General features: G+C 54.8%; 1 protein-coding gene and 1 non-coding gene across 5 annotated transcripts in view; both read right to left on the reverse strand.

Annotated features, from left to right (window-relative positions):
* The window catches only part of CLASRP (CLK4 associating serine/arginine rich protein), a 32,317-nt gene that overhangs the window by 484 nt on the left and 5,566 nt on the right, over window positions 1–26,267 (reverse strand). Inside the window, exons 3-19 of one of the 4 annotated variants that reach the window (XR_005578540.1) lie at window positions 18,691–18,788; window positions 17,690–17,791; window positions 17,401–17,480; window positions 13,472–13,556; window positions 12,123–12,271; window positions 10,987–11,083; window positions 9,857–9,935; window positions 9,698–9,771; window positions 7,854–7,895; window positions 5,916–6,131; window positions 5,516–5,800; window positions 2,837–3,106; window positions 2,374–2,417; window positions 1,966–2,026; window positions 1,301–1,359; window positions 1,176–1,222; window positions 343–425 (exon numbers count right to left, since the gene is read on the reverse strand). Coding sequence is in view for 3 of the 4 variants with exons in the window: in XM_039466076.2 (XP_039322010.1) it covers window positions 343–425; window positions 1,176–1,222; window positions 1,301–1,359; window positions 1,966–2,417; window positions 2,837–3,106; window positions 5,516–5,800; window positions 5,916–6,131; window positions 7,854–7,895; window positions 9,698–9,771; window positions 9,857–9,935; window positions 10,987–11,083; window positions 12,123–12,271; window positions 13,472–13,556; window positions 17,401–17,480; window positions 17,690–17,791; window positions 18,691–18,788 (2,218 nt within the window). In the remaining variant the exon portion in view is untranslated. Of the gene's footprint in view, window positions 1–342; window positions 426–1,175; window positions 1,223–1,300; window positions 1,360–1,965; window positions 2,418–2,836; window positions 3,107–5,515; window positions 5,801–5,915; window positions 6,132–7,853; window positions 7,896–9,697; window positions 9,772–9,856; window positions 9,936–10,986; window positions 11,084–12,122; window positions 12,272–13,471; window positions 13,557–17,400; window positions 17,481–17,689; window positions 17,792–18,690; window positions 18,789–26,267 lie in introns of those variants that run through there. The other 3 variants (XM_039466078.2, XM_039466076.2, XM_074386187.1) reach the window with 3 other exon arrangements.
* On the reverse strand, window positions 22,143–22,246 carry LOC120362859 (U6 spliceosomal RNA). Its single transcript, XR_005578656.1, has one exon. It is a non-coding gene; the product is annotated as a U6 spliceosomal RNA (small nuclear RNA).

A 26,267-nucleotide genomic window follows, 5' to 3' on the forward strand; every position in this document is an offset into this window, starting at 1 on the left:
ATGAGGCCCTCAAAGCTGAAGGTCAGGTGGTGTCTCCACATGAGGGGACAGCGTTTCCAGAGAGTCCAGTGGCTGCAATCTGTGCCCCTTACCAGCCTATGCTGGAATAAGCATTTCTTCTAATTCTTGCCATCACCTGTGACTGAAGCAATCACTCTGTGTGTGTGTGTGTGTGTGTGTGTGTGTGTGTGTGTGTGTGTGTACACGTGTGCATGTCTGAAGAGCTTTCATTTCTGGGAGGCTAATGTGGAACATGTACTATGTTTTTTTTGTAACCATGTTTGACATTTTGACACTTTTCTTTAAAGCCCCAGAGCCCTCCAGCCTGCTGGGGACACTCACTGTATCGGGGGGAGGGTGAGCGGCTCTGGCGGCTGTACTGGCGCTCCCACTCTTCTCTCTCCTTCTCTCGGCGTTCCCGCTCCCTGCAAAGACAAGGTGTGAGCATCTGGCACGGAACACTGGACACATTGAACTGGGAGGCAGGTGCTTCTGACACCTTACTCCAAGGAAGACAGTAAAACCAACAGGGCTGGTACTGCCACCAATCCTGGCTTGGAAAGGGAGCCCCAGGTTCAGAGGGACCCCAGCTGGCAGAGCCAACTGGAATTGCAGTGCCCCCCACTTCCTAGGAAAGCCTTGCTGAACAGGGGGAGGCTGGGCAGTCCCCTTTTTTTCTGCCTGGGGGAGCACCTGCACACACTGGGTGCCGAAATGGTCTCTGTCACAGTGGCTAGGCTTGGCATCTACCGGGTACCTTCTCTGTGCCTGGCCGTGATCATGTCAAATCCTCCCAACAGCCTGTGGGGGGCACAATGACTCCATCCCCACTTAGGAGATGAACAAACTGAGGCTCGAACAGGAGAAAGACTCATGGTGGCAGGTGGCTAATGGGGTATCGGGAACAGCTTGCCAGGCCAACAGAACAGCAAAGGTGACTGGCACTTGGAGTCTGGAGGAGCTGGGAGGAGGTCGCTGTGGCAGGAGGCAGGCCAAAACAGAGGAAGGAAATGGAGGGAGAGGAGCAAGAGAGGTGGCTGGGCACAGCCCCGAGGGCCAGGCAGGGCTTTGCCTTTCATCCACCCACAGGGGGCTGGGCAGGGCTCCTGGTGGGAAGGCCAGGAAGCCCAGGAGCAGGAGGTGTGGCCACGGGACAGGGAAGGGCATGGACTTACTTCATCCGGATCTTGCGGGCCATGGCTCGAAGCTCGTCTTCCCGCTCCTGCAGCAGACAGGGCCATGAGGGCATGGCCAGGCCCGCACAGGCCCGCCACCCCAGCCCGCCCTTCCCCCGCTTCACCTGCCGCTCGTGCTCCTGCTGGATCATCTTCTCCTGTGCCGCCTTCTTATCCGCCTTGACTGTAGAGAGGAAGAAACATGGTGACTGAGGGGTGCCCTTAAGAGCCCCTCTCTCGGCCGGGCGCAGCGGCTCACGCATATAATCCCAGCATTTTGGGAGGCTGAGACGGGTGGATCACAAGGTCAAGAGATCGAGACCATTCTGGTCAACATGGTGAAACCCCATCTCCAATAAAAATACAAAAACTAGCTGGGCATGGTGGCGCACGCCTGTAGTCCCAGCTACTCAGGAGGCTGAGGCAGGAGAATTGCTTGAACCCAGGAGGCGGAGGTTGCGGTGAGCCAAGATCTTGCCATTGCACTCCAGCCTGGGTAACAAGAGCAAAACTCCGTCTCAAAAAAAAAAAAAAAAAAAAAAAAAAAGAGCTCCTCTCTCTACAATGAGGAAGCTGAGGTCAGACCGGTCAACCTGACTGCAGAGGCCCCAGCATGGCAGCAGCAGAGCCAATGCCAACCCACTCCTTCCCAGAGCACCTGAGCACCTCTGCGCCTGTGCAGCCTCTCTAGGGAAGGTCCAGGCTTCCCGAGGTGGCGCTGGCTCTCCCTGCTCCCACTACCAAGGGGAAGAAGAGCTGGGGAACCCTGGAGGGACGGGGCAGGACATACACTGCCTGTTCAGCGCCTTCTGCATCCTCAGCTTCAGCTTCTCCTGCGGCGTCAGCTTGGGCTGGGGAGTGGGGAGAAGAGGCAGGAGAGGGGGTGGGTGTCCCAGAGCTCCCACAACCCACCTCAGCCAAGAGCCTGGGGCTTTGGGGAGGGGAGGGATAACACGGGGAGGAGGGGCAGGCTGTGGACAGCCCCCAGGCTCCCAGAGGCTCAGCGACAGGTGGAGCCCCAGTGTACAATGAGGAGGGGAGGGGGACATGGTTCTCATGGGGGCAGACCCTTCCCCTCCCCTCCCAGTCCCTGGGGCTGGATCTCCCAGCCCACCCGGGCCCCCCTGCAGGCCCACCGGGCCCAGCTCTCGGGCACTGCTGCTGACGGGAATTAGACGGGTGAGTTCCAAATTCTTACTGACTTTGGCAGCTCCTGTCTCTTTACCAGCGGCAGGTTCGGTCCTGAGTGGGGGCAGGACCAGAGGACACAGTTAGGAAGAGGAAAGAGCAGCTGCCACCTCTGACCCCAGCCTCAGCACTGCCCTCAGACCAGGCGGCCAAGGCATGGGCCTCAGAACCCCCCGGGTACGACCATGTCCCTTTCAGACCTCACGGCATCTGCGAGACAGGGCCCTGTCCCCCTCTGACCCTCACCCAGAAAAAGGTTCCTACTCTGCAGATCCTCCAACATTTGATGTATCCTCTTCAGACCCCCCAGGCCAGGGCTGTGACCCCCTGAAATCCACCCTCTCAGGCCAGGGCCATGCCCCGCCCCCTAGGCCTCCTGGGGTAGGAGTAAGATCCCCTAATAAAGAAAACGGTGACATTCACCCTCCCACCCGAGGTTGGCAGCCCTCTTCCTCCAGACCCGCCCTGCTCACTTTTTCAGCTTCTCGCCCACAGCAGGGGACGCCGCCGGCCTGGTCAGCTTCTCTCTTGCGGGTGATGGCGAGGGGCTCTGGCTGCGGCTCCGGCTGCGGCTGCGGCTTCGGCTCCGGCTCTGGCTGGGGCTGGGGCTGTGGCTGCGGCTGCGGGTCAGGCTGCGACTGCGGGACGGGCTGAGGGACCAGCTGCTGCGGCTGTGGCTACTGCTGTGGTGCCTGAGGCCCCGGCCGCCCCGCCTGTAGCGGTCCCCTGAGTGGGAGCGGCTCCTGCGGATGCAGCAGGGTGGGAGGAGGATGGTGAGACTCCAGGATTTCCAACTGCACTCTACCCTGGCTCCAGATCCAGTCCTCCTGCAAGGTCTGGGGTGACAGGCTTGACTCTCCTCTCCTGCTACTCTCCCTCAGAAAGCCCCAGCGCTGCACTCTGGCCTCCCTCCTGCTACAGAGACGGCGCTCTAGATACAACAGACCTAAGGGCAGTCCTGCCATCATGAGCCGTGCCTGGCGCGTGTCACCTCTCCCTCACCAGACACCCACTTGCCAACTTCCTGGGAGGTGAGCCCTGGGAGAGATGGCTGGCTCCCCTTTATGAGCCGTGTCCAGCTCAGGCACAACGGTGTTTCAGAGTGACCTTACCTACACCCTCACCCACCTCCTCATGCTGCTGGTGTCCAGGGTCTCGAAAGCAGTGGGGACCACCCCTTGTCCTCCACCAGTCTCAGCACAGACCCACAAGTTCCAGCCTGGGGATGTGGAATCCCGTCCCTTCCCTGCTCAGAACCCTGGTGGGACTCTCTAGCCAGCAGCACCCATTCTCAGGCTGGCCTTCAAGATATGCCCAGGCCCCACCGCCCCTCAAACCTTTCTCCTGTCATTGCTCTGGGTGTATTACAAGGAAATGTATGACCTGGAAGCCAATTTTCTGGGCCACACACCTGACTTTGCTTGGGTTCTCTTGAATTTTTTTTTTTTTTTTTTTGAGACGGAGTCTCTCTCTGATGCCCAGGCTGGAGTGCAGTGCAACCTCGGCTCACTGCAACCTCGGCCTCCTGGGTTCAAGCAATTCTCCTGCCTCAGCTTCCCGAGTAGCTGGGATTACAGATGTGCACCACCACACCAGGCTAATTTTTGTATTGTTTTGATTTGTTGTCATTATTAAGAAAACAAGGGCTGGGCGCCGTGGCTCACGCCTATAATCCCAGCACTTTGGGAGGCCAAGGCGGGCAGATCACAAGGTCAGGAGTTTGAGACCAGCCTAGCCAACACAGTAAAACCCCATCTCTACTAAAAATACAAAAATTAGCGAGTTGTGGTGGTGGGTGCCTGTAGTGCCAGCTCCCTGGGAAGCTGAGGCAGGAGAAAAGCTTGAACCTAGGAGGCAGAAGTTAGTTGCAATGAGCCAAGATCATGCCACTGCACTCCAGCCTGGGTGACACAGCAACACTATCTCAAAAAAAAAAAAAAAAAAAAAAAAAAGAGAAGAGAAGAGAAAAGAAAACAAGAGCTATCCTCTAAAAATTCAGACCCTCGACTTCTCTTGATAACTAGAAAGACTGGGTGACCCCACACCTGCTGCGGAGCAGTCACTGCCCCTCTGGAGGGAACACGGGCTTACCGGGTCAGCACGGTCTCTACCTGGCCCCTCGACTTGACCTGCAGAGACCATGCAGCAGCGGACACGGTGATCCCTGCTACCAGAACGCTGGCGATTATGCTGATGACATTAACAGCATTTAGCCAGCACCAGCCCTGTCCTAAGCACTTTACATGGGTTTACCTGTTGACCCTCTAACAGCCCAGAGAAGTGGATGCTATTATTGCAATTTTACAGAAGCAAAGAGACCCAGGGAGTCTACACTCAGGCAGGTGCCTCGGAGTCCATGCTCCCACCAACCTGGCCTTGCTGCTTTTCCCAGACCAGCCCTGACTTGCACAGGCAAGGGGACTGGAAGGGGATGGACTGGCCCGATCTTGGCTCACTGCAACCTCCGCTTCCAGGGTTCACATGATTCTCCTGCCTCAGCCTCCCACGTAGCTGGGAGTACCGGCGCGCACCACCATGCCTGGCTAACTTTTTCTATTTTAGTAGAGATGGGGTTTCACCATGTTGCCCAGGGTGGTCTTGAACCCCTGAGCTCAGGTGATCTGCCCGCCTTGACTTCCAAAGTGCCGGGATTACAGGCGTGAGCCACCTGGACCCGTCAATGAGCTGTCTTTATTTTTCCCACCTGCTTCCCCATCCACTCCTTGCCACACAGGAACGCCTCCCCACAGGGCTGCCTAGCCCTCAAGACCCAGGCCCCCACTGCAAGCTACAGAATAACCTGGAGCATCCATGCACTTCTACTTCCCTCAGGCCCGAACCCCTGACAGCAAAGACAGAATCTCCTCAAGAGAGAAAGGTGCAGTCTCCTCTCCATACCCTGTGCTGGAAAACAGTGCCTGGGCTCCACCTCCACGGCCACCGGGATGCGCATGCACAGAAGAGAACAGGCGCACCCATGCCTCCCTCCTTCCGCCCAAGGGCTTCCTGTAGAGAGCAGTGGCCTGTGCCTGTCCCCTCGGACCGGGTGTTTTCTGAGCTGGGTGGTCAGGTTTTCTTCCTCTGAGCACCTCTCCCCGAGATCGGAGCCTGTAGCCCCAGCCCCTCCCGCCTCCATGCCCAGCTGCACACACCTGCTTCTGCGACGGGGCCCATAACCACCACGCCGGGCGGGCGAGCGGGAGTAGCGGTGTCCATCTCGGGAGCCCCCCCCTGAATGCCGTCGGCCACGGCTGCGGGACCGGGAATAGCGGCGGGACCGGGAGCGGGACCGGGACCAGGAGCGGGACCGGGAGCGGGCGTGGCGGCCTGAACGGTAGTAGCCCCCGCCACGGCGCGAGCGAGAGCTGGAACGAGAGCTGGAGCGGGAGCTGGAGGTCCTCGAGGCGGAAGAGGAGGAGGAGGAGGAGGAGCGGCGGCTGCAGGCAGAGCACCGAGGGCCAGTCAGCGCAGGCCTGAGCCGCGGCCCCCCTCTGCCCCGTGTCCCCCCCATGGTGGCCAGGGCATAGGGCGGGCGGCGTGAGCGTTACCGACCGGGCGTTGGCATTACGTCCCGGGGTAGGGCCGCCAGGCTGGGGGGGTGCGGGGGGCTTCCCTGTGGCGACCCCTGATGCGGCTGCGGCAGCAGCGGCTGCGGCTGCCTCCTCATCGCTGCCCCCAAAACTGGTGATGAACGTGATCTTCTCCTCACGGCCGGGGGTGGGGGAGCGGGAGCGGGAGCGGGACTCCGAGCTGGACTCCGAGGGCGACCTATGGGCAGGGAGGAGGCGGCTGGCTCACCAAGGCTCCCTGAGCCCCTCAGTGAATAGCACGCACAGCAGAGCTACAGCAGCGCCAGCACGGGCCACAGCGACCCGGGAAGCCAAGCAGGCGGATGCAGCCTGAAGGGCAGTGGAGACCGAGCTCCGGACAGGGACTTGACTTACGACCAGGCAGCCTTGGCTAAATAACCAGGAATGACAATGACAGACAACTGTTCTTTTTTTTTTTTTTTTTTTTTTTGAGACGGAGTTTCACTCTTGTTACCCAGGCTGGAGTGCAATGGCGCGATCTCGGCTCACCGCCACCTCCGCCTCCTGGGTTCAGGCAATTCTCCTGCCTCAGCCTCCTGAGGAGCTGGGATTACAGGCACGCGCCACCATGCCCAGCTAATTTTTTGTATTTTTAGTAGAGACGGGGTTTCACCATGTTGACCAGGTTGGTCTCGATCTCTCGACCTTGTGATCCACCCACCTCGGCCTCCCAAAGTGCTGGGATTACAGGCTTGAGCCACCGCGCCCGGCCTGAGACAACTGTTCTTTATGTGGCTATGAAAAACGAATGAGCAGGTCGGGCATGGAGACTCACACCTATAATCCCAGCTCTCTGTGAGGCCAAGGCAGGCCAATAATTTGAGACCAGGAGTTCAAGACCAGCCTGGCCAAAACCCCCGTCTCGTGCCCTCAGAAAGCTGAGGGCACGAGAATTGCTTGAACCCAGGAGGCAGAAGTTGCAGTGAGCCCAGACTGCACCACTGCACTCCAGCCTGGGCAACAGGGCAAGATTCCATCTAAAAAAAAGCAGGTCTCTGTACTAAACACAGAAAAGTTTTATTCAAAAGATATATGGATAGTCTGGGAAGAAAAAGCAAGTTCTAAAATACTAAGTGTGGTACAATTCCATTTCAGTAAAAGAAGAAGAAAGTGGCCAGGCCTGGTGGCTCACGCCTGTAATCCCAGCACTTTGGGAGGAGGCCCAGGTGGGAGGACTGCTTGAGTCCAGGAGTTCAAAACCAACCTGGTCAACATAGTGAGACCCTATCTTAACTTTCTTAAAGAAAAAAAAAGTTTTTAATAAATAATATTTAAAAAATAGAAGGTACCTGATATCCCTGACACTCCCATATATGGAGTACTAACCTACACCTTTTATTTCACCAAAAGCCATTCACACCTTACCTCATCAAACCTCTGCCCACAGCCCCATCAGACAGATCCCACCCCCCACATTCTGAAGCGGGAACTGGGCTTCAGAGAGCTTCGGAGCTTGGATGAGGGGGACTGGGATCAAACGGAGCTTGGTCCCTCTCAAAATCCCTGCTCCAACCACTCGTTCACCCACGAGACAAGTACCTATGCTCAGCGGTGCTACTGAGTACCCGTTATTTCCCACGGGTCACTTCCAGAAATTAATATTAAAGTGATTTGATTTCTCAGTCATCCCATTTTGCCATGTTTGGACATTTTTACCACAAGACTGCATTGTATTTAAATCAGAAAAATAAAATAAGCTTCAACTATAAACAAAATTTTATTTAAAACTGGGAAAACAAGACAATGATCTGGAAAACACAAAAATGATTCAGACCCAGAACACATGCAGTCTGTGACCTTGGGGTAGCCTAGGTGGGTGAACCTCCCACCCTCCTCAGCGCCCCTGTCCCCCACCAGGGGGCTCCCTGGTTGCTACTCCCTGGTCCCCTGGAGGACTTACCGCTTATAGGGGTCATAGGTGGGGCTGTCTCGGCGGGCATAGCTACAGACAGAAGAATGGGGTGGGACAAGTTGGGGCTTAAGATCTCGGCAGGTATTTGGGATAAGCCTCTCAACCTGAAGACCCAATGCTAGGTACCTGGCACAGTGAGGGGGCTGCTGACCAGGTTGGAGGCCTTCCCTTGAGTCCTCCACCCACCCCCACCTCAGATCTGTCCAAAGCATGAACTTAGGCCCCGCCCCACAATGTCCCAGACCCATCATGACTCTGAGGAACTTGGACTTCAGCAGCCCTGGTTCTGTTTGGCCTCCCGACCCTAGAGTGAAAGCATCCCTCCTCCTGTTCCTCGTCTCTGGCTCTCACTGAGTCCGGACTTACTAATGATGATGAAGATGATGGTTAAGACTTAAACAGGCTGGGTACCGTGGCTCACGCCTGTAATCCCAGTACTACGGGAGGCTGAGGTGGGAGGATTACTTGAGCCCAGGAGTTTGAGACCAGCCTGGGCAACATGGCAAGATCCCGTCTCCACAAAGTACTTTTTATTTTAATTAGCTGGGTGTGGTGATGCATGCCAGTAGTCTCGGCTACTCTGGAGACCGAGGTGGGAGGGTCACCTGAGCCCGGGAGTTTGAGGTTGCAGTGAGTCGTGATCACACCACTGCCCTCCAGCTTGGGTTGTCACCCAAACAAAAAGACTATCAGCTGAGGAAACTGAGGCCCAGAGATGTGAAGTCACTTGTCCAGCATCACACAGCTCATAAATGAAGAAACCGGGATCCTAACCCAGGCCCTACAGGTACCCAGCCTGGGCTTTCCTGCCTACCCTATGTGTGCCTCTGTGCCAGCACTGACGGCAGCGACAATCAGTGGTACTCTTTAAGGGATGTTTCCCATGCCAGCCCCTGAACCTACAAGTCGTTTTAGCCTTACAAGAACTCTCAGGGCCGGGCGCGGTGGCTCACGCCTGTAATCCCAGCACTTTGGGGGGCCGAGACGGGTGGATCACGAGGTCAAGAGATCGAGACCATCCTGGTCAACATGGTGAAACCCCGTCTCTACTAAAAATACAAAAAATTAGCTGGGCATGGTGGCACGTGCCTATAATCCCAGCTACTCAGGAGGCTGAGGCAGGAGAATCGCCTGAACCCAGGAGGCGGAGGTTGCGGTGAGCCGGGATCACGCCATTGCACTCCAGCCTGGGTAACAAGAGCGAAACTCCGTCTCAAAAAAAAAAAAGAAAAAAAAGAACTCTCAATCCCTGTCCTTTAAGAGATGTGGCAAAAAGAGGCATGGCTTTGTGTGGGGCCTCTCCTCAAGGACTCCCAACCCAGGCTGGGCTCTCTGCTCCAAGCCAGACGACGTCGACCAAACCTATCCCAAGACCTCCCCATGGGGACTGCCCCAGCTCTCTCTCCTGGTAGGTGATAATGCCTCGTTTTCCAAAGAAAGAAAGTGAAGCTCAGAGTGTTCGGGAAATTACTGGTCCAAACCCCAACCCAGGAAGTGGCCAGGCAGCAGAACTGGTTGAGAGTCCAGGGCAAGGCCTGTGCCCTCTGCACTGCCCTCAGTTCCTCTGCCACCTGGAGATCACCTCATGCTGCCTGTGCATGGGCTCCTGGGAGTCTGGCAAGGGCCCCCAGTCCAGCAGGGTTGGGGGGGGGGCAAAGAAAGGAGTCCACGTGACCCTCCAGGTCGTCCCTACCTCTAAACCTTCACGCAGGCCACGTATCGCTCTGCTGGGAAGACTCCTTCACCTCCGTCCAAAGAGCATTCTCAGGCCCTAAGACCCTGCTCCCCACCCCCAGATGCCAGCAGGGTGGGGGTTGAGGGAGAAGCCCTACCTGGGTGGGCTGATCTTGCGACCCCTCAGCCGCTTCTCCCGAAACTCTCTCCGCTGGCGTCGAGAGCGGCGTCCCTGGAGTAGGGCAGGTGCCAGGCTGGTGGGGAGTGCCCTCCCTGAGACACACCCCTGTCCCCTTCCACTCCAGCCCAGCCCTCACCGAGTACATGGCCTTCTCCTCCTCAAGGGCCTTGGCATGCTTGATGGCCTCTGCCTCCTCTTTGTCTTTCCGGAGCATCCTATGGAGGGGTGAGAATCAGGGTGGAGGAGGGGCAGGCCACAAGGTAAGTACACAGGCTGACTCATCAAAAAAAGTGAGGGACCCAAGTCACCACACGCCAGCCTGAGGTGTCTTTCATTCAGCGCAACTTATCGAGCACCCTCTGGGTGCCAGGTGCTATTTTAGGTATCCAGAAATCAGAAGTGAATCAGCTAAAACTAGGTTCTTGGTACACGAAAAAAAAAAAAAATCAGAACTGAAAAAAAACAAATCCTCACCTGCACAGACTGACACTCTAGGGGGGAAGATCATGAGCAAGGGAATAAAATGCATGGTCCATGAGACGGTAAAGGCAGAGGAAGCTGCACTTTTCAAGAGGGAGCTCAGGGGAGCCACGCCGAACGGGGCATCTGGAGACAGACCTGGGAGAGCAAGCTGAAGACGCCTGAAGCGCACAGCAGCCAGAGTGGCCCAGGGGCCGGCCTGGGCCTCTGCACCTGAGGAGCAAGGAGGCCATGGAGGCTGGGCAGGGGGTTGGGGCGGTGAAGAGGACCAGATGGGTAAGACCTTCCAGCCGTGGTGAGGACACCAGATGCTCCTGAGGGAGGTGGGAGCCGCAAAGGGCTCTGGGCAGAGGGTGCCATGCTCAGGCTCGGTTTCCGGTTCACTGCCCAGTGAGCTGGGACCATCTGTGTGGTCTTGTGAGCTCAGAAAGAGGGCTGTGGCTCAGGGTAGAGGTACGACCAGCAACTGGGGGATGAATGACCAGAAAACAAAGCCTCTCCACTAGAGGTCGCTGTCCCCCAGCCTAGGAATCCCCTGAGCATCAAAGGGTCAGATTCACCCAGGCCCACTAGGTAGGGTAGGCTGGGTGATTTTGGGTGCAGCCTGTTTCTGCAGATGAAGTGGTCCCACGACCACCATAGGCTCATGGACCTGCACGTGTAAAGTCCTGGGCCCAGGGCCAGGCAGACAAGTGCTCACAACGAGTCTGGCTGTCAGTACTGAGGGTAACAGATGCCAGGGTGGGACCTACGAAGTGGGGAAGGGTGTCAGCAGGCAGGCCTCACCTGACGAAGTCGCCGTCAGCCATGCCGTAAGTAGTGGCCTGTTTGTTGAGATCTGCCACCTGCTCCTGGTTCAGTTCATCCACGTCCACCTCCACATCTGCACCAAGAGAAAGGCTGTCAGGAGCCACGGCCAGGCGAGAGGACAGGGGAGAAGGGGCAGCGCCCTGGGAGGTCGGGGTGGATGGGGCGCCTGCCAGACTGTAGGAATCTTCAGGGAGGGATGGCATCGGTTCTGGCTCATCTTGGCATCCCCTAGGCTGGCACAGGGCTTGGCCAGAGGTGAGCACAACACACGGGGGATAGAGGCAGCTGGGGACAGGGCTTGGAAGGGGCAGATGAACGGAGGGAGGGAAAGAGGGAAGCAGAGATGGATGGATGGGTGGAGGGACAGATGGAGGACAGGAGGGATGGGTGAAATGGAGGGAGGGAAGGTGGGAGAGAGGGATGGGTGGACGAAAGGAGGGAGGAATGGATGAGTGAGACGTGTGTGGCAGGGTTGACATGAGAGGGAGGAGTGGACGGGGGCAGACAGATGGCAGCTGAAGATCACCCAGCAGGCAGGGTGCGGGTCGCAGGCGTCTAGGAGCAGGGCACATGATTAGCAGGTGGAAGGAGGGCTGGGCAGAGGTCAATGTGCGGCTCTGCAGAGTGTGAATAAACAGCCGGCTGCTGCAGCAACAGCCAGGATGAGAAAAACTAAGACTGGGGGGTGATTTGATCAATGGGAATCCAGAGGGGAGGTGAGTGGCAGACAGGGTGAGGGATGGGCAAACAGATGCCCAAGGGATGAGGGATGACTCTCTAAGAGGATGACCACTTGTTTTCCAGAGGAGGGAAGAAAGCAGGAAAGAGAGGCAGAGGCCGGCCCAGGCGGAGGTGAACGGAGCCCACACCTAGGAGGGGAAAAAAGATCACAGAGACAGCGCCCTAGAAATGGGATGAGTGAGACAGAGGAAGGTGGGAACAGAGGAGCTCAGGAGTGGAGAGACACAGACGTGGCAGGAGACTGGGTGCCCTGGGGCTGGGGAGGGAGAGACAGGGCTTGTAAGCGCGGGGTGCCCCACAGAGGGTGACGGACGCGACACAAAAACGATGCCCAGGGACTGCAGGTGGGGAGGGCAGAGAGGGGACCCCACCGATGTCGGGGATGACCTCATCTTCGTCCGAGTTGCTCTCCTCCTCGGCCGGCGACTCCTCTTCCTCTGGCTTTTCTGCTGCCTTCTCTACCTCGGCCACCGTGCTGTCCTCGTAGGTGTAACCGATGGAAGCCTTCTTCTCTGCCAGCCTGGAATGGGAGAGCTGCTGAGCCAGGGCCCTGCCCAGCGGAGACGAGGGCCCCAGTCCGGCCCCACGTATGAGCCTCTCGAGTGCCACGGCCCTCTCCTCAGGCTCTCCCTCAGCCTAGGACCCTCTGCTCCTGCCCATACCCAGCTCCTCCCTCTTCCTCCACATCTGAGCTCCAGGGCCCCACCTGCCAAGAAGTCCTGGACTCGTACCCTAGGGTGGATGGGCACCAACCTGAGCTCCCCAGCCTTGCCTTCGTTGGGTCATCTCTGTTGGGGAACATCTGTCTCCCACCTATACCATGAGCCCCACGAGGGCACAGCCCAGAGTCCTCCTGAGCGGACAGGTGCCCCAGCTTTGCTCTGAACAGAGCAGGGCCCAAGAGGCCTGAGCAGGATCCCAAGCTGGGGTCGAGGACAAGGGTCGAAGTCTCTAAGAAGCTCCCAGTCCAGTCCCATGGGACCCCTCCCAGTGGAGGAAGGCAGCCAGTAGTCAGAGGGAAGCAGGAGGGAAGGCGTCACTGAGGGGGCCACCCAGCTCCGAGCAGGGCTCCAGGCTACTGTGCACCGATGCCAACAGCAGCTGGCCTGGAGGAGGGGCGCTAAGCCCCGCAGAGGAACAGTGTGTGTGAGGGCAGGGGGCCTGCACTCATCAGACCGAAGTGGAGGAGAGAGATGAGAGACTCAGAGGCAGCTGCTCCAGGATAAGGCCTGGTCTCCCCAGCCACTCCTTGAGGGACACAGCTTTGAGAAGCCTCTTTCCAGAGTGACATCAGCTAGGGCTGACTGCAAGCTCACTACACCGCTGGGACAGGTACTTCCCAAGCTGCGCCTCCTGCACGCCTCCCAACTCCAGGCAGTGGGGACTCCGGCCCACCCCACTTTACAGGGAAGCACGGCAAGGCTGAGAGGTTTCCACTCGGGGCCTCACAGGCAGGATTCAAATGCAGGACTGTCTCACCACAGGGCCTGCACCTCCCTGACTCCCCAAGCTGAGGATGCAAGGCAGAGCTCTCAGCAAGCCCTGGCCCCCTGGCAGGGCTTCCTCCTCTACACAGTTATTACTTGAGCACTGACTGTGTGCTGAACACCATCCTCGGTTCTGTGGAGACCCTGGTGGACAGGATGCAAGAGGCCAGGCCTGCCTGGGGCTAGCAACCCCACTGCCTCCCCAACCCCCTGCACCCCAGACCCCGACTCACTTCTTCTTCTCATCTTCACTGGGTCTCTGGAGGCCTCCGTACAACTCATCAATGTAGATCTGGTACAGGCACTGCTCCTCTGAGACTGCAGCAAACAAGAGGCCCCGGGTCAGAGTGGGTGGGGGACCCTAGGAATGCAGTGGGGAAACACAAGGGTGCAGTGGGGCAGGAGGACGGGTGAAACCCCCGTGCAGCTGGGGGCAGTCGCCACTTCCAGATCATCCAACTGTGCCTGGTAGGACACACGCAACTACAGCAGAGCCCTGGACACACCACTCACTGGACGCACGATCTTGGTTAAGTGACTGAACACATCTGTGCCTCGGACTCTTTTGAGCCCTGGACACACCACTCACTGGACGCACGATCTTGGTTAAGTGACTGAACACATCTGTGCCTCGGTCTCCTTTAAGCCCTGGACACACCACTCACTGGACACACAACCTTGAACAAGTGACTGAACACATCCGTGCCTCAGTTTCCTTTCTCATAAAATGGAACCACAGGCAGAGTGAGTGCCTGGTATGTGGGCACTCTACCACCATTCTCACCGTTTCTGGAGGCCTTGGGCTGGACCCCTCAGATGGAACCCAGTGCCACATGCCATTCTGACTGCACAGTTCACTCCACTGCGTGCCCCTCTGTGGCTCGGTTTAAGCTGAGTGCGAGCTGGGACGATCTGGGCTCTCCTGCATCCCCCAACACCCAGCCTGAGGGGCTCAACAATGTACCAGAGCCTCCCTGATCTTCCCTGCAGTGAGTCGCATGTCTCGGACTCGCTGCGGGACTCTAGGTGGGTCCCCTTCCTCCCCGCCTTCCTTTTTTTCCTCCCTCCCTCCCTTCCTGGGCCTCAGCTTTTCTATCTGGAACCAGAGGGAGGTAGGCTGGCAGGCCAGAAATGGATGCAGAATGGCCCTTCCTTGCTCTGGCAGACACCTCAATTTCTACTCATCATCTCCAAAGCCCAGGAGAGGCCCTGCTGACCCCGTCTCACACAAGCTCTCTGGCTCTCCCTGCTCTAGCCGCACGGACCTTTTCTCTACCCCTCCAGTGTGCCACAGTCCTGCCCCACACAGGGCTCTGCACAGGCTACTCCTGGCCTGGAATCCTGTGGCCTACCCGCACCTCCCAGGGAGCCACTATTCAGCCTCAGACCAGGACTTCTGTCCTGTTTCTCAGGGAATGGCACACTGTCTGTCACATCCCCTTGGTTTGCAGTCGTCGGCACTGAGAGTGAGTACGGAGTTGCTGCCCTCTCCCCTACCATGCCACTGATCCCAGAGTAGCACCACAGGTGCTCAATTACTGTGTGTGGAAGTGAATGAGTGAGTGAGTGAATGAATGAATGAATGAATGCAGACTGAGAAGAAACTAAGGGGAACCCTGGCTCTACCATTAAGAATCCACATGGCCTGAAATGATGGCAAAAATAGTATCAATAACAAATTCCCCTGATTCTAAGGCCTCCGTGATCGTTAGAATTTTAGCAACCTCTGATTTTAGAAAACAAAACAGCATCTATATCAGAAATAAACACATACTGGACTAGCAAACCGATATGGAGGGCTGTGCCAGGCAAACCCAGCTGTGCCAGGCTAACTGCTGTGATTGTATACACATCACCTCACTCAACTCTCACAACCACCCCTACAACAAAATCATCACCACCCTTTTCAAGGAGGAAACTGAGAGCCGCCAGGTCGTAAAGGACAAACCAAGCAGAGAACTCCATCCTTCCCTTAACTCTACAGGGAACCCCAAGTGAAGGAATCTCAAGTCCTTCTTGGTAGGTGAGTTAGGAGTTCTCCATCAGGAGAGAGCTGTGGTTAAAGGTACGTGGAAAATCCTAGCTCCTTGGAGAGGGTGTTCCCCCTCCATGTCCTTGTCTGTAAAACGGTGTAACAGCTGGGCACAGTGGCTCATGCCTGTAACCCAACACTCTGAGAGGCCGAGGCAGGCAGATCGCGAGCTCAGGAGTTCAAGACCAGCCTGGCCAAGATGATGAAAACCCATCTCTACTAAAACTACCAAAATTAGGCCGGGTGCGGTGGCTCAAGCCTGTAATCCCAGCACTTTGGGAGGCCGAGGCGGGTGGATCACGAGGTCAAGAGATCGAGACCATCCTCGTCAACATGGTGAAACCCCGTCTCTACTAAAAATACTAAAAATTAGCTGGGCATGGTGGTGTGTGCCTCTAATCCCAGCTACTCAGGAGGCTGAGGCAGGAGAATTGCCTGAATCCAGGAGGCAGAGGTTGCGGTGAGCCGAGATCGCGCCATTGCACTCCAGCCTGGGTAACAAGGGCGAAACTCCGTCTCAAAAAAAAAAACAAAAACAAAAAACAAAAAAAACTACCAAAATTAGCCAGGTGAAGTGGCAGGTGCCTGTAATCCCAGCTATTTGGGAGGCTGAGGCAGGAGAATTGCTTGAACCTGGGAGGCAGAGGTTGCAGTGAGCCGAGATTGCTCCACTGCACACTAGCCTGGGTGACAGTGTGAGATTCCATTTCAAAAAAACAAAACAAAACAAAACAAACAAAAATGGAGTATCACCCCCACCTCGATAGGTGGTTGTACAGATGAAATAAACTAATACAGACAAAAAAGCCCAGGTCTGTCGGGGTCCAAACCTCCCTGGGCAAGCCCAGAGCCGAGAGAAGTTTCCCTGAGCACCTGTTTTCTCATTTGGAAACGACAATGGTGATAAAGCTGGGAGAAAATTCCTGGACATACATGAACACTTGACAAATTGTCAAATGCTGTCAAATATTCGTTTAAATCAAGGAGAAATTTCCTCTTCAGAGCTCACGATTTGATCTGTGCAGGCAGAGGAAAATACACAAAGGTAAAAAATGTGTTCTTAGGCTGGGCAGGGTGGTTCAGCCTATAATCCCAGCACCTTGGAAGGCCAAGGCAGGCAGATCATGAGGTCAGGAGATCGAGACCATCCTGGCTAACACGGTGAAACTCCGTTTGTACTAAAAATACGAAAAAAAAATTAGCCAGACATGGTGGCATGTGCCTGTAGTCCCAGCTACTCAGAAGGCTGAAGCAGGAAAACTGCTTAAACCTGGGAGTCGGAGATTGCAATGAGCTGAGATCACACCACTGTACTCCAGCCTGGGCAACAGAGCAAGACTCCGTCTCAAAAAAAAAAAAAAAGAAAAATTGTGTTCTTGGCTGGGGATGGTGGTTCATGTCTATAATACCAGCACTTTTGGTGACCAAGGTGGACGACCACTTGAGCCCAGGAGTTCCAGACCAACCTGGACAATACAGTGAGACCCCATCTATATAAATGTTTTAAAAAATGTATTCTTGGGCCAGGCACGGTGGCTCACGGCTGTAATCCCAGCACTCTGGGAGGCCAAGGTGGGTGGATCACCTGAGGTCGGGAGTTCAAGACCAGCCTGACCAACATGAAGAAACCTCATCTCCACTAAAAAAATACAAAATTAGCTAGGTGTGCTGACAGACGCCTGTAATCTCAGTTACTTGGGAGGCGGAAGCAAGAGAATTGCTTGAACCTGGGAGGCTGAGGTTACAGCGAGCTGAGATCACACCACTGCACTCCACCCTGGGCCACAAAAGTGAAACACTGTCTCAAAAAAAAAAAAAAAAAGTATTCTTGCTATTTTTTTCTATTTTTTAAAGAAAAAAAGACCACAGAGTCAGAAGACATAGTACATGGAAGTGAACCTGCCAGGAACAACCACTTCGGCAGATGTCCCCTACACCAAATCCAGAGATGGAGGCCCCGAAGGGGAAAGAGATGCAGGCAAAGTGAGTCTGTCACAGAGCTGGAGCAGGAACCCAAGGCCCTTTAGCAGAAAGTACATGGATAAAACTTTTCTTCCCAAATTTATCCAGGTCTTCCAGGCTCCGGGGCCCCCAAGCCCCACATCCCATGTCCCCCTGCAGATCACTCACTGCCGGCAAAGTCGTTCTGCACCAGGCCTCGGTAGCGCTCGTAGTTACACTTCCGTTCGTCCGACTCCTGTTCTGGGGAGCTTTGGGGGAGGGCAAGACCTTGAAATCAGAGTGAACAGGTAGATCCCACCCTAAACCAGCAGGAAGGGAAATGAGGTGTCCCCCTCAGGCTGAGGGCGGTACCAAGTAGGAGGGGCTCCTAGGAAGGTGACAGGCAGGCTGGGAAAAGAACAGGGGCTTTTGGGTATGATGTGGTGCCGTGCCTGGCAACCCCCGGGAGGTGGCTTACATGGTGGTGAGCAGCGGCGGGGTGTAGTCGGGGATGTGATCCAGGTGGGCACGGACATCGAAGCGATCGATCATGTTGTTGGTGTCCCCCTGCCAGGGCATCCTGAAGTGGGAGGGGAGCAGGAGAGCAAGAACCTCAGGGTCCACACTGCCCAGGACCCAGGGCTTGCTCCCTGCCAGCTGAGACTTGGAAGCCTGGCCCTTAGCCCACTCTGGTCCCCGTGCCACAGCCCTCGCCTCATCCCCCAGCTCTCAGTCCCTCTGTTGCAAGCTTCCCTGACTCCACATTCAGGCTCTTGGGACCTGAAATAGGCCAGTCATCTGACTGCCCCTGGGGACACCAGGGCTCCATTTCTCAGAACCAACCAATAGTGGGGCACTTGAACCAGGTCCTAGTGGGTATGTGAGGGCCCTAGGCACCCTGAGGCAGCCCCCACTGGCAACCTACTCTCTGCTTCCTCTGGGCCTCTAGCCCTGGCTCCACCCATTTCTTTTTTTTTTTTTTTTTTTTGAGACAGAGTTTCGCTCTTGTTACCCAGGCTGGAGTGCAATGGCGCGATCTCGGCTCACCGCAACCTCCGCCTCCTGGGTTCAGGCAATTCTCTGCCTCAGCCTCCTGAGTAGCTGGGATTACAGGCACGCGCCACCATGCCCAGCTAGTTTTGTGTATTTTTAGCAGAGATGGGGTTTCACCATGTTGACCAGGATGGTCTCGATCTCTTGACCTCGTGATCTACCCGCCTCGGCCTCCCAAAGTGCTGGGATTACAGGCTTGAGCCACCGTGCCCGGCCCGGCTCCACCCACAACTGCTACTCTGGGGCCTCCATTGTTCTTACACCCTGTGACTATCACCTTCACATGCAGGTCACGCCTTCCCTGCCTGAGTCCCCAAACATCTGTCCATACTTCAGACTCTGCTCCAGACTCTACACCACCCCAGGTCCCTTATGACTCCCAACCTTCAGTCACAGACATTCCCCTGCTTCCCGTATCAGTCTTACATGTTAACAGGGCTCTCGGCGGCCAGGGCGACTGCAGAATCCAGGTGCACCTTGCAAGCTCGGCCATGTACCTGCAGGAACTGTGCCGGGTCCTTCTTCTGCAGCAGCAAACAGGACTGAGGTCACCATCCAAGAGCTCCAAACCCCACCCCCTCACACACACCTGAGCTTAGCAGCAAGCTCACTTCTGAGGTCAAGTGGGCCATACCTCCGAGGTGAACCAATCTGCTAACCTTTAGAAATAAGGGAATTAACCAAGCACGGTGGCTCACACCTGTAATCCCAGCACTTTGGGAGGCCAAGGCAGGCGGATCACCTGAGGTCAGGAGTTCGACACCAGCCTGGCCAACATGGCAAAACCCAGGCTCTGCTAAAAATACAAAAAAATAAGCTAGGTTCTGTCACCCAGGCTGGCATGCAGTGGCACAATCTCGGATTATTGTAACCTCCACCTCTCAGATTCAAGCAATTCTCCTGCCTCAGCCTCCCAAGCAGCTAGGACAGCCTGGGTGTCACCGTGTTGGCCAGGCTGATCTCAAAGTCCTTACCTCAAGAGATCCATTTGCTTAGCATCCCAAAGTGCTGGGATTATAGGCATGAGCCACTGTGCCTGGTCAGGGCTTCTTTCTGGGATAATGAAAATGTTCTAACATTTGATTGTGGTGATATCTGTACAATCTATCCTGAAAAGCACTAAATTACACCCTTCAATGAGTGAACTGTGTGAACTGTATCTCAATGAAGCTGTTTTTAAAAACAACAAAAAGGAAAAAAAAATCCAAAAAAAAAGGGCACTAAGTCCCTATCACTTTTATGCATGAACCAAAAAAAAAAAAAAGCTACTAAGACAGGGAAGACTGTCCCGAGTCGATAGCCCTCAGGTTTATGCCTTCATGCAGGGGTCACAAGTCCAAGTCATCATAACAGTGCCATGATAAGAAGAAAATCTGGCAGCTGCAGCTCCCAGCACTGAGCTTCCAGAGAGCTGGGCCCTGGCTGACCTCTTGCTAGGTGCTCCCAGAGGCGCCTACAAGAGCTGTAGGAGCAGCTGCTGTCCTGTCCATGAAATCTTGACCAAGCTCCCAGAGACACATCCCCGGAGTCCAGCCACTTCTCATCCCCACCCTCACGCTGGTCCAGCCAGCATCCCCTCTCACCTGGACCACTGGGCAGCATTGTCCCTCTCCTCCAGGGAATTTACTAAACTTGTCGGGCTGCCCCCCGCCCACCTCAGTCCTCACAGGCACTGGCCTGTCCCTCTCTGACTTCTCCCCTCCCCTCCCCTGCTCCAGGCACACTGGCCTTCACGCCATTCCTTGGGCATTCCAGACATGCCCCGCGCTTCTGCTCAGGAACTCTGCGCTTGCTGCTCCCCTGTTCCTTTCAGATCTCCTCCTAAAAGCCATCCTCAGTGACCCTATAATCAATCAAATAAATAGCTCCCCACTTACCAATCCCAGCTCCTACACTCTGTGGCTTTATTGAGATGTAATTCACATACCACACATTTCACTCACTTAACTTCACTTGTTTTCCTCTGAGCGCCTGCTGCCACCTGCCACTGTCCCTCATATTCATCCACCACCTGTCTCCCACGCTAGAACGTAACTCCCACGAGGCAGGGCTCTGTTTTGTTGGCCGCTGTATCCCTAGGGCCTAGAATTGGACCTGGCCCATGGCAGGAGCTCAGCAACACCCAGTGAAGGAAAGAGAGAAATAATCCTTACTAACAGATGAGGACTCTGAGCCCCTTCAGGAAAAAATATCAGCTCCAAGTTTCCAAGCTCCTGCACCCCCTCACTCTGCCTCCATCTCCCACCCTAGCCCTCGGCCAGCAGATAAGAATGCAGCCTGGGCTGTAAGGAACTGAGTCACTCACCAGGGACCACAGCTGATACCCTGCTAGTTTCAACCCTGCACTCACTACATGCCAGGTGCCAGGCACCCTCATTTCTCACCTTAAGAAACTGAGTCTGGGGAACGCTCAGACCACAGGCCCAGCGAGGTGGAACTGCTGGAGTCCAGCTCCCCCACCCTGCACCTCGCCTGCCTCCTTAGCTGATTCCTCAACTGGAGCCACACAGCTCACTCGGCTCCCCCTGCCCTGGGACAGGCCAGCCAAGTCCAAGGCCAAGATCCCATCATACGTCTGAGGCTGCTCCAGGCCAAATGCCGAGTTCCCACAGCCAGGACTCACGGGACACGGTAGGACAGAATTTGGCAGCTACGGGGAAGCTACTGGCAGGGTCAGCTTCACAGAAAGGAGAAAGCACTGAGCTGGGAGTAAACACCTAGAGTTCAGGGCCTGGCTCTGTTGGGAGTATCTGGAAAAGTCAGTGAACCCTACTAAAGACCAGCCACTGTTTTATGAGCACTCACTCGAACTTCCCAACCATGGGAGAAACGTACTATTTTTTTTTTTTTTTTTTTTTTGAGACAGTCTTGCTCTGTCACCCAGGCTGGAGTGCAATGGTGTGATCTCAGCTCACTGAAACCTCTGCCTCCCAAGTTAAAGTGATTCTCCTGCCTCTGCCTCCGGAGTAGCTGGGATTACAGGCATGAGCCACCATGCCTGGCTAATTTTTGGATTTTTAGTACAGACAGGGTTTTTACCATGTTGGGCAGGCTGGTCTCTAACTCCTGACCTCGTGATCTGCCTGACTCGGCCTCCCAAAGTGCTGGGATTAGAGGTGTGAGCCACTGTGCTCGGCCAAAAACTACCATTCTTATGCCCATGTTACAGATGAGCAAACTGAGGCTCGGAGCTGTGGGGCCCACCTGCCTAACACTAGGAATAAGCAGAAGTAGGATTTGGACCCCATGGGTCTGACTACAAAATCTGTTTCTTTTTAATTTTTACTTATTTATTTTTAATTTAAGAGTAATTTTTTGTTTGTTTGTTTTGAGACAGAGTTTTGCTCTTGTTGCCCAGGCTGGAGAGCAGTGGCATGATCTAGGCTCACTGCAACCTCCCCGTCCTGGGGAGTTCAAGCCTCCGGCCTCAGCCTCCCGAGTAGCCGGGATTACAGGCGTGTGCCACCACACCTGACTAATTTTTTGTATTTTTAGTAGAGACAGGATTTCCCCATGTTGGCCAGGCTGGTCTTAAACTCCTGACCTCAGGTCAGGATCTGAGGCAGGTCAGGATCTGCCTGCCTCAGCCTCCCAAAGTGCTGGGATTATAGGTGTGAGCCACCACACCTGGCCAAGAGTAATATTTTTTAATTGTAGTAAAAACATATTCCATAAAATTGACCATCTTCACATGTTTAAATGGACAGTACCGCAGTAGTAGCAATATACACCCTGAGGTGCAAAAGAGCTCTCGAACTTTTTCAATCTTGCAAAACTGAAACCAAATTGAACTCCCCTTTTCCTCCTCCCCCGGTCCCTGTCAACCACCACTGCATTTACTGAGGGTTTGACTTTTCTTTCAGTTTTTTTTATTTACCAAAAATATGGAAGGCTTTAAGAATTTTCGTGTCATCATTGTGCAGGGGCCGCACTAATCTATGTGTTGTTCCAATTTTAGTTTATGTGCTGCCGACGTGAGCACCTTTTCTTCTTCTTTTTTCTTTTCTTTTCTCTCTTTCCCTCCCTCCCTCCCTCCCTTCCTTTTTTTGAGATGGAGCCTCACTCTGTCACTCAGGTTGGAGTGAAGCAGTGTAATCATAACTCACTGCAGCCTGAAACTCCTGGGCTCAAGGAAGGTTCAATTAATTTATGTACTTGCAAGCGGAATCATACAATACTGTCTTTTTGTGGCTGGCTCATTTCACTTAGCATAGCATCCTGGATGTTATGGGTTCATCAATATTGTAGCATAGGGCAGACTCCCCACCCGCCAGACAGAGTCTTGCCCTGTTGCCCAGGCTGGAGTGCAATGGTGCAATCTTGGCTCACTGCAACCTCTACTTCCTGGGTTCAGGCAATTCTCCTGCCTCAGCCTCCTGAGTAGCTGGGATTACAGGCACCCGCCACCACACCCAGCTAATTTTGTATTCTTAGTAGAGATAGGGTTTCTTCATGTTGGTCAGGCTGTCTTCCAACCTGAGGTGATCCGCCTGCCTCAGCCTCCCAAAGTGTTGGGATTATAGGCATGAGCTACTGCACCCTGCCCAAAACCAATTCTTAACCACTGGATTATCCTGTCTCTAGGATCAGATGGGGTCAGAGGAGTTCATGAAGTTGCTCATTCATTCATTCATTCAACTGTTAAGCAGGCCCTGTGTTAGGGCATACCAGTAACTGAGACAGCCCTGGCCCTGCCCACATGCGGTCACGGTCCAGTGAGACAGACCTGTTTACTTCTCACTTCCATATCAACATGGAATTCTGATGCTGTTTTTTTATCCAAACCACTGTTCTTTTTTTTTTTTTTTTTAAGACGGAGTTTCGCTCTTGTTACCCAGGCTGGAGTGCAATGGCGCGATCTAGGTTCACTGCCACCTCTGCCTCCTGGGTTCAGGCAATTCTCCTGCCTCAGCCTCCTGAGTAGCTGGGATCACAGGCACGCGCCACCATGCCCAGCTAATTTTTTGTATTTTTAGTAGAGACGGGGTTTCACCATGTTGACCAGGATGGTCTCGATCTCTTGACCTTGTGATCCACCCACCTCAGCCTCCCAAAGTGCTGGGATTACAGGCGTGAGCCACCGCGCCCAGCCAAACCACTGTTTAAAAAGGAACGTTGACAAGGAGAGAAGCAATGACAGATGCGGAGTCCACCTGGGACTGAAGACAGGGAGAGGAAGCAGGCCCCAAGGACAAATCAGGAAGAGAGAAACCACCCGCGTCTGAGCCCGCTCACTCAGCCTGCCACAATCTACTGCAGCCTCAGTGACACTCGCCCCACAGCCTCTGCTCTCAGCCCAAGACTGCGATGAGAGCCTTCTCCTCAAAGCAGCCCTCGGCCACGGCCCGGCCATCGTCCACAGCCTGGCAGCCCAATCGGAATGCAGGTCCCGTTCACATACAGGGACAATGGCTGCTTGTACAGGCCTGCACCACAAAGCATCCACAGACACTTGTTCTTTGAGCGCTTCCCCATCATCCAGTGAGAGGGGCTGACTGTCACCACGGTCCTGAGGAGGAATACAATGCAGCAAGCTCCCCTGCTAACAAGGAGGGGGCCTGGAGTCCCAGCTCCCGCCTTTCCTCTGCCACATCCCTCCACCTGGATCCAAACTCCAGCTCTACCAGGAACAATAACGTCAATAACAAGAGCTAATATTTACTGAGCAATAGTGACGCTGGCCAGGCCGTCCTCAGCAGTCCGTGTGTCCAACACTCCTGTAACACTGAGGGGCGTGCTCTAGTCTCCACCACTTGTGGCAAACCATTAACTGGCAACTCACATCTATTTCCTTTCCTACAACAGTAATAGAACTCCAAATATATCTGCTCAGGGCAACCCAAAATAAAGTGTTCACCTCTTAGCCTTTCTCGCAGGTGTTCATGAGACTACTTCCTGGTCAGTAGGGGAGGAGTGGGAATGTCATGGGAAAACATCCGGAAATTTTTCTTTAAAGACAGGTTCTCGCTCTCTGGCTCAGGCTGGAGTGCAGTGGTGCGATCACAGCTCACTGCAGCCTCCACCTCCTGAGCTCAAGCAATCCTCCCACCTCAGGAGGAGCTGGGACCCACAGACGCACACCACCATGGCCACCTATTTTTGTATATTTTGGCATAGGCAGGGTTTCACTATGTTGTCCAGACTGGTCTTGATCTCCTAGGCTCAAGCAATCCTTCTGCTTCGGCCTCCCAAAGTGCTGGGATTACAGGTGTGAACCACTGCACCAGGCCTAGAAACTTTCTCAGCAAATGGCAGGAGCACTTTGCCCCTTTTCCTCCCTTCTTCCTCCCTACTGGGTGGAATGAAAACACGATGGCTAGAGCCTCTCAGACCTTGACACAACACTGGGAAGGGAAGCTGAGCACAGGAGAACCACAAAAAGCAGCAGCTGAGGTCCCCGAGCTGAGCTGGCTACCTCATGGCTTTTCTGTGACGAAGAAATAAACTTCTAGGCCGGGCGCGGTGGCTCAAGCCTGTAATCCCAGCACTTTGGGAGGCCGAGGCGGGTGGATCACGAGGGCAAGAGATCGAGACCATCCTGGTCAACATGGTGAAACCCCGTCTCCACTAAAAATACTAAAAAAATTAGCTGGGCATGGTGGCGTGTGCCTGTAATCCCAGCTACTCAGGAGGCTGAGGCAGGAGAATTGCTTGAACCCAGGAGGCGGAGGTTGCGGTGAGCCGAGAGCACGCCATTGCACTCTAGCCTGGGCAACAAGAGCGAAACTCCGTCTCAAAAAAAGAAATAAACTTCTATCTTGTCAAAGCCACTGATGGATGCTTTAGGTTTGTTACAGCCAAAGCTGATTGTTGATGTGACATCATTTCACATGTGGAAGAGGAGACGGGCTCAGAGAGACAGTTACTTGCCCATGTCACACTGTAGGTAAGCGGGATCACTAGAATTTTAACCCAGAGCCTCATGACTCCAAATTCTTTTTTTTTTTTTTTGTTTTTGTTTTTGTTTTTGAGACGGAGTTTCGCTCTTGTTACCCAGGCTGGAGTGCAATGGCGCAATCTCGGCTCACCGCAACCTCCGCCTCCTGGGTTCAAGCAATTCTCCTGCCTCAGCCTCCTGAGTAGCTGGGATTACAGGCACGTGCCACCACGCCCAGCTAATTTTTTGTATTTTTAGTAGAGACGGGGTTTCACCATGTATGGTCTCGATCTCTCGACCTCGTGATCCACCCGCCTCGGCCTCCCAAAGTGCTGGGATTACAGGCTTGAGCCACCGCGCCCGGCCTCATGACTCCAAATTCTAAGGACTAACCATGATGGTACCTCGCCTCCTGGCTGTGTTGCCTTGGGCAAGTTGCTTCACCTTTCTTGTTTTTTGAGGCAGGGTCTCACTCTGCCACCCAGGTTCCAGTGCAGTGGTACAATCACAGCTCACTGTAGCCCCACCCTCCCAAGCTCAAGAGATCCTCCTGTCTCATCCTGCCTCAGCCTCCCGAATAGCGGTGCCCACAGGTGCATGCCACCACACCTGGCTGATTTTTCTTTTTAACTATTTTTTGCAGAGATGGGGTCTTGCTATATGCCTCACCTTTTTGACCCTCATTTCTGCAGGATAAAGTGCAGGTGAAACGCTTGGAGAGGTTAAGGGTCAGAGACTGAGTTACAGTGCCAGCTCTGCCCGAGTGCTATGGGACTGCACCCATGCGTTTCTGAGCCCCAGTTTGCTCCTCTGTAAAATGGAAATAGTAAGAACCGGCCGGGCACGGTGGTTCACCACTGCAATCCCAGCACTTTGGGAGGCCGAGGTGGGTGGATCACAAGGTGAGATCGAGACCATCCTGGCTAACACGGTGAAACCCCATCTTTACTAAAAATACAAAAAATTAGCCAGGATTGTTGGCACGCACCTGTAGTTCCAGCTACTCAGGAGACTGAGGCAGGAGAATCGTTTGAACCCAGGAGGCGGAGGTTGCAGTGGGCCAAGATTGCGCCACTGCACTTCAGCGTGGGAGACAGAGTGAGATTCCATCTCAGAAAAAAAAGAA

This window comes from Saimiri boliviensis, chromosome 14 (genome assembly GCF_048565385.1).
Source record: "Saimiri boliviensis isolate mSaiBol1 chromosome 14, mSaiBol1.pri, whole genome shotgun sequence".
NCBI lineage: Eukaryota > Metazoa > Chordata > Mammalia > Primates > Cebidae > Saimiri > Saimiri boliviensis.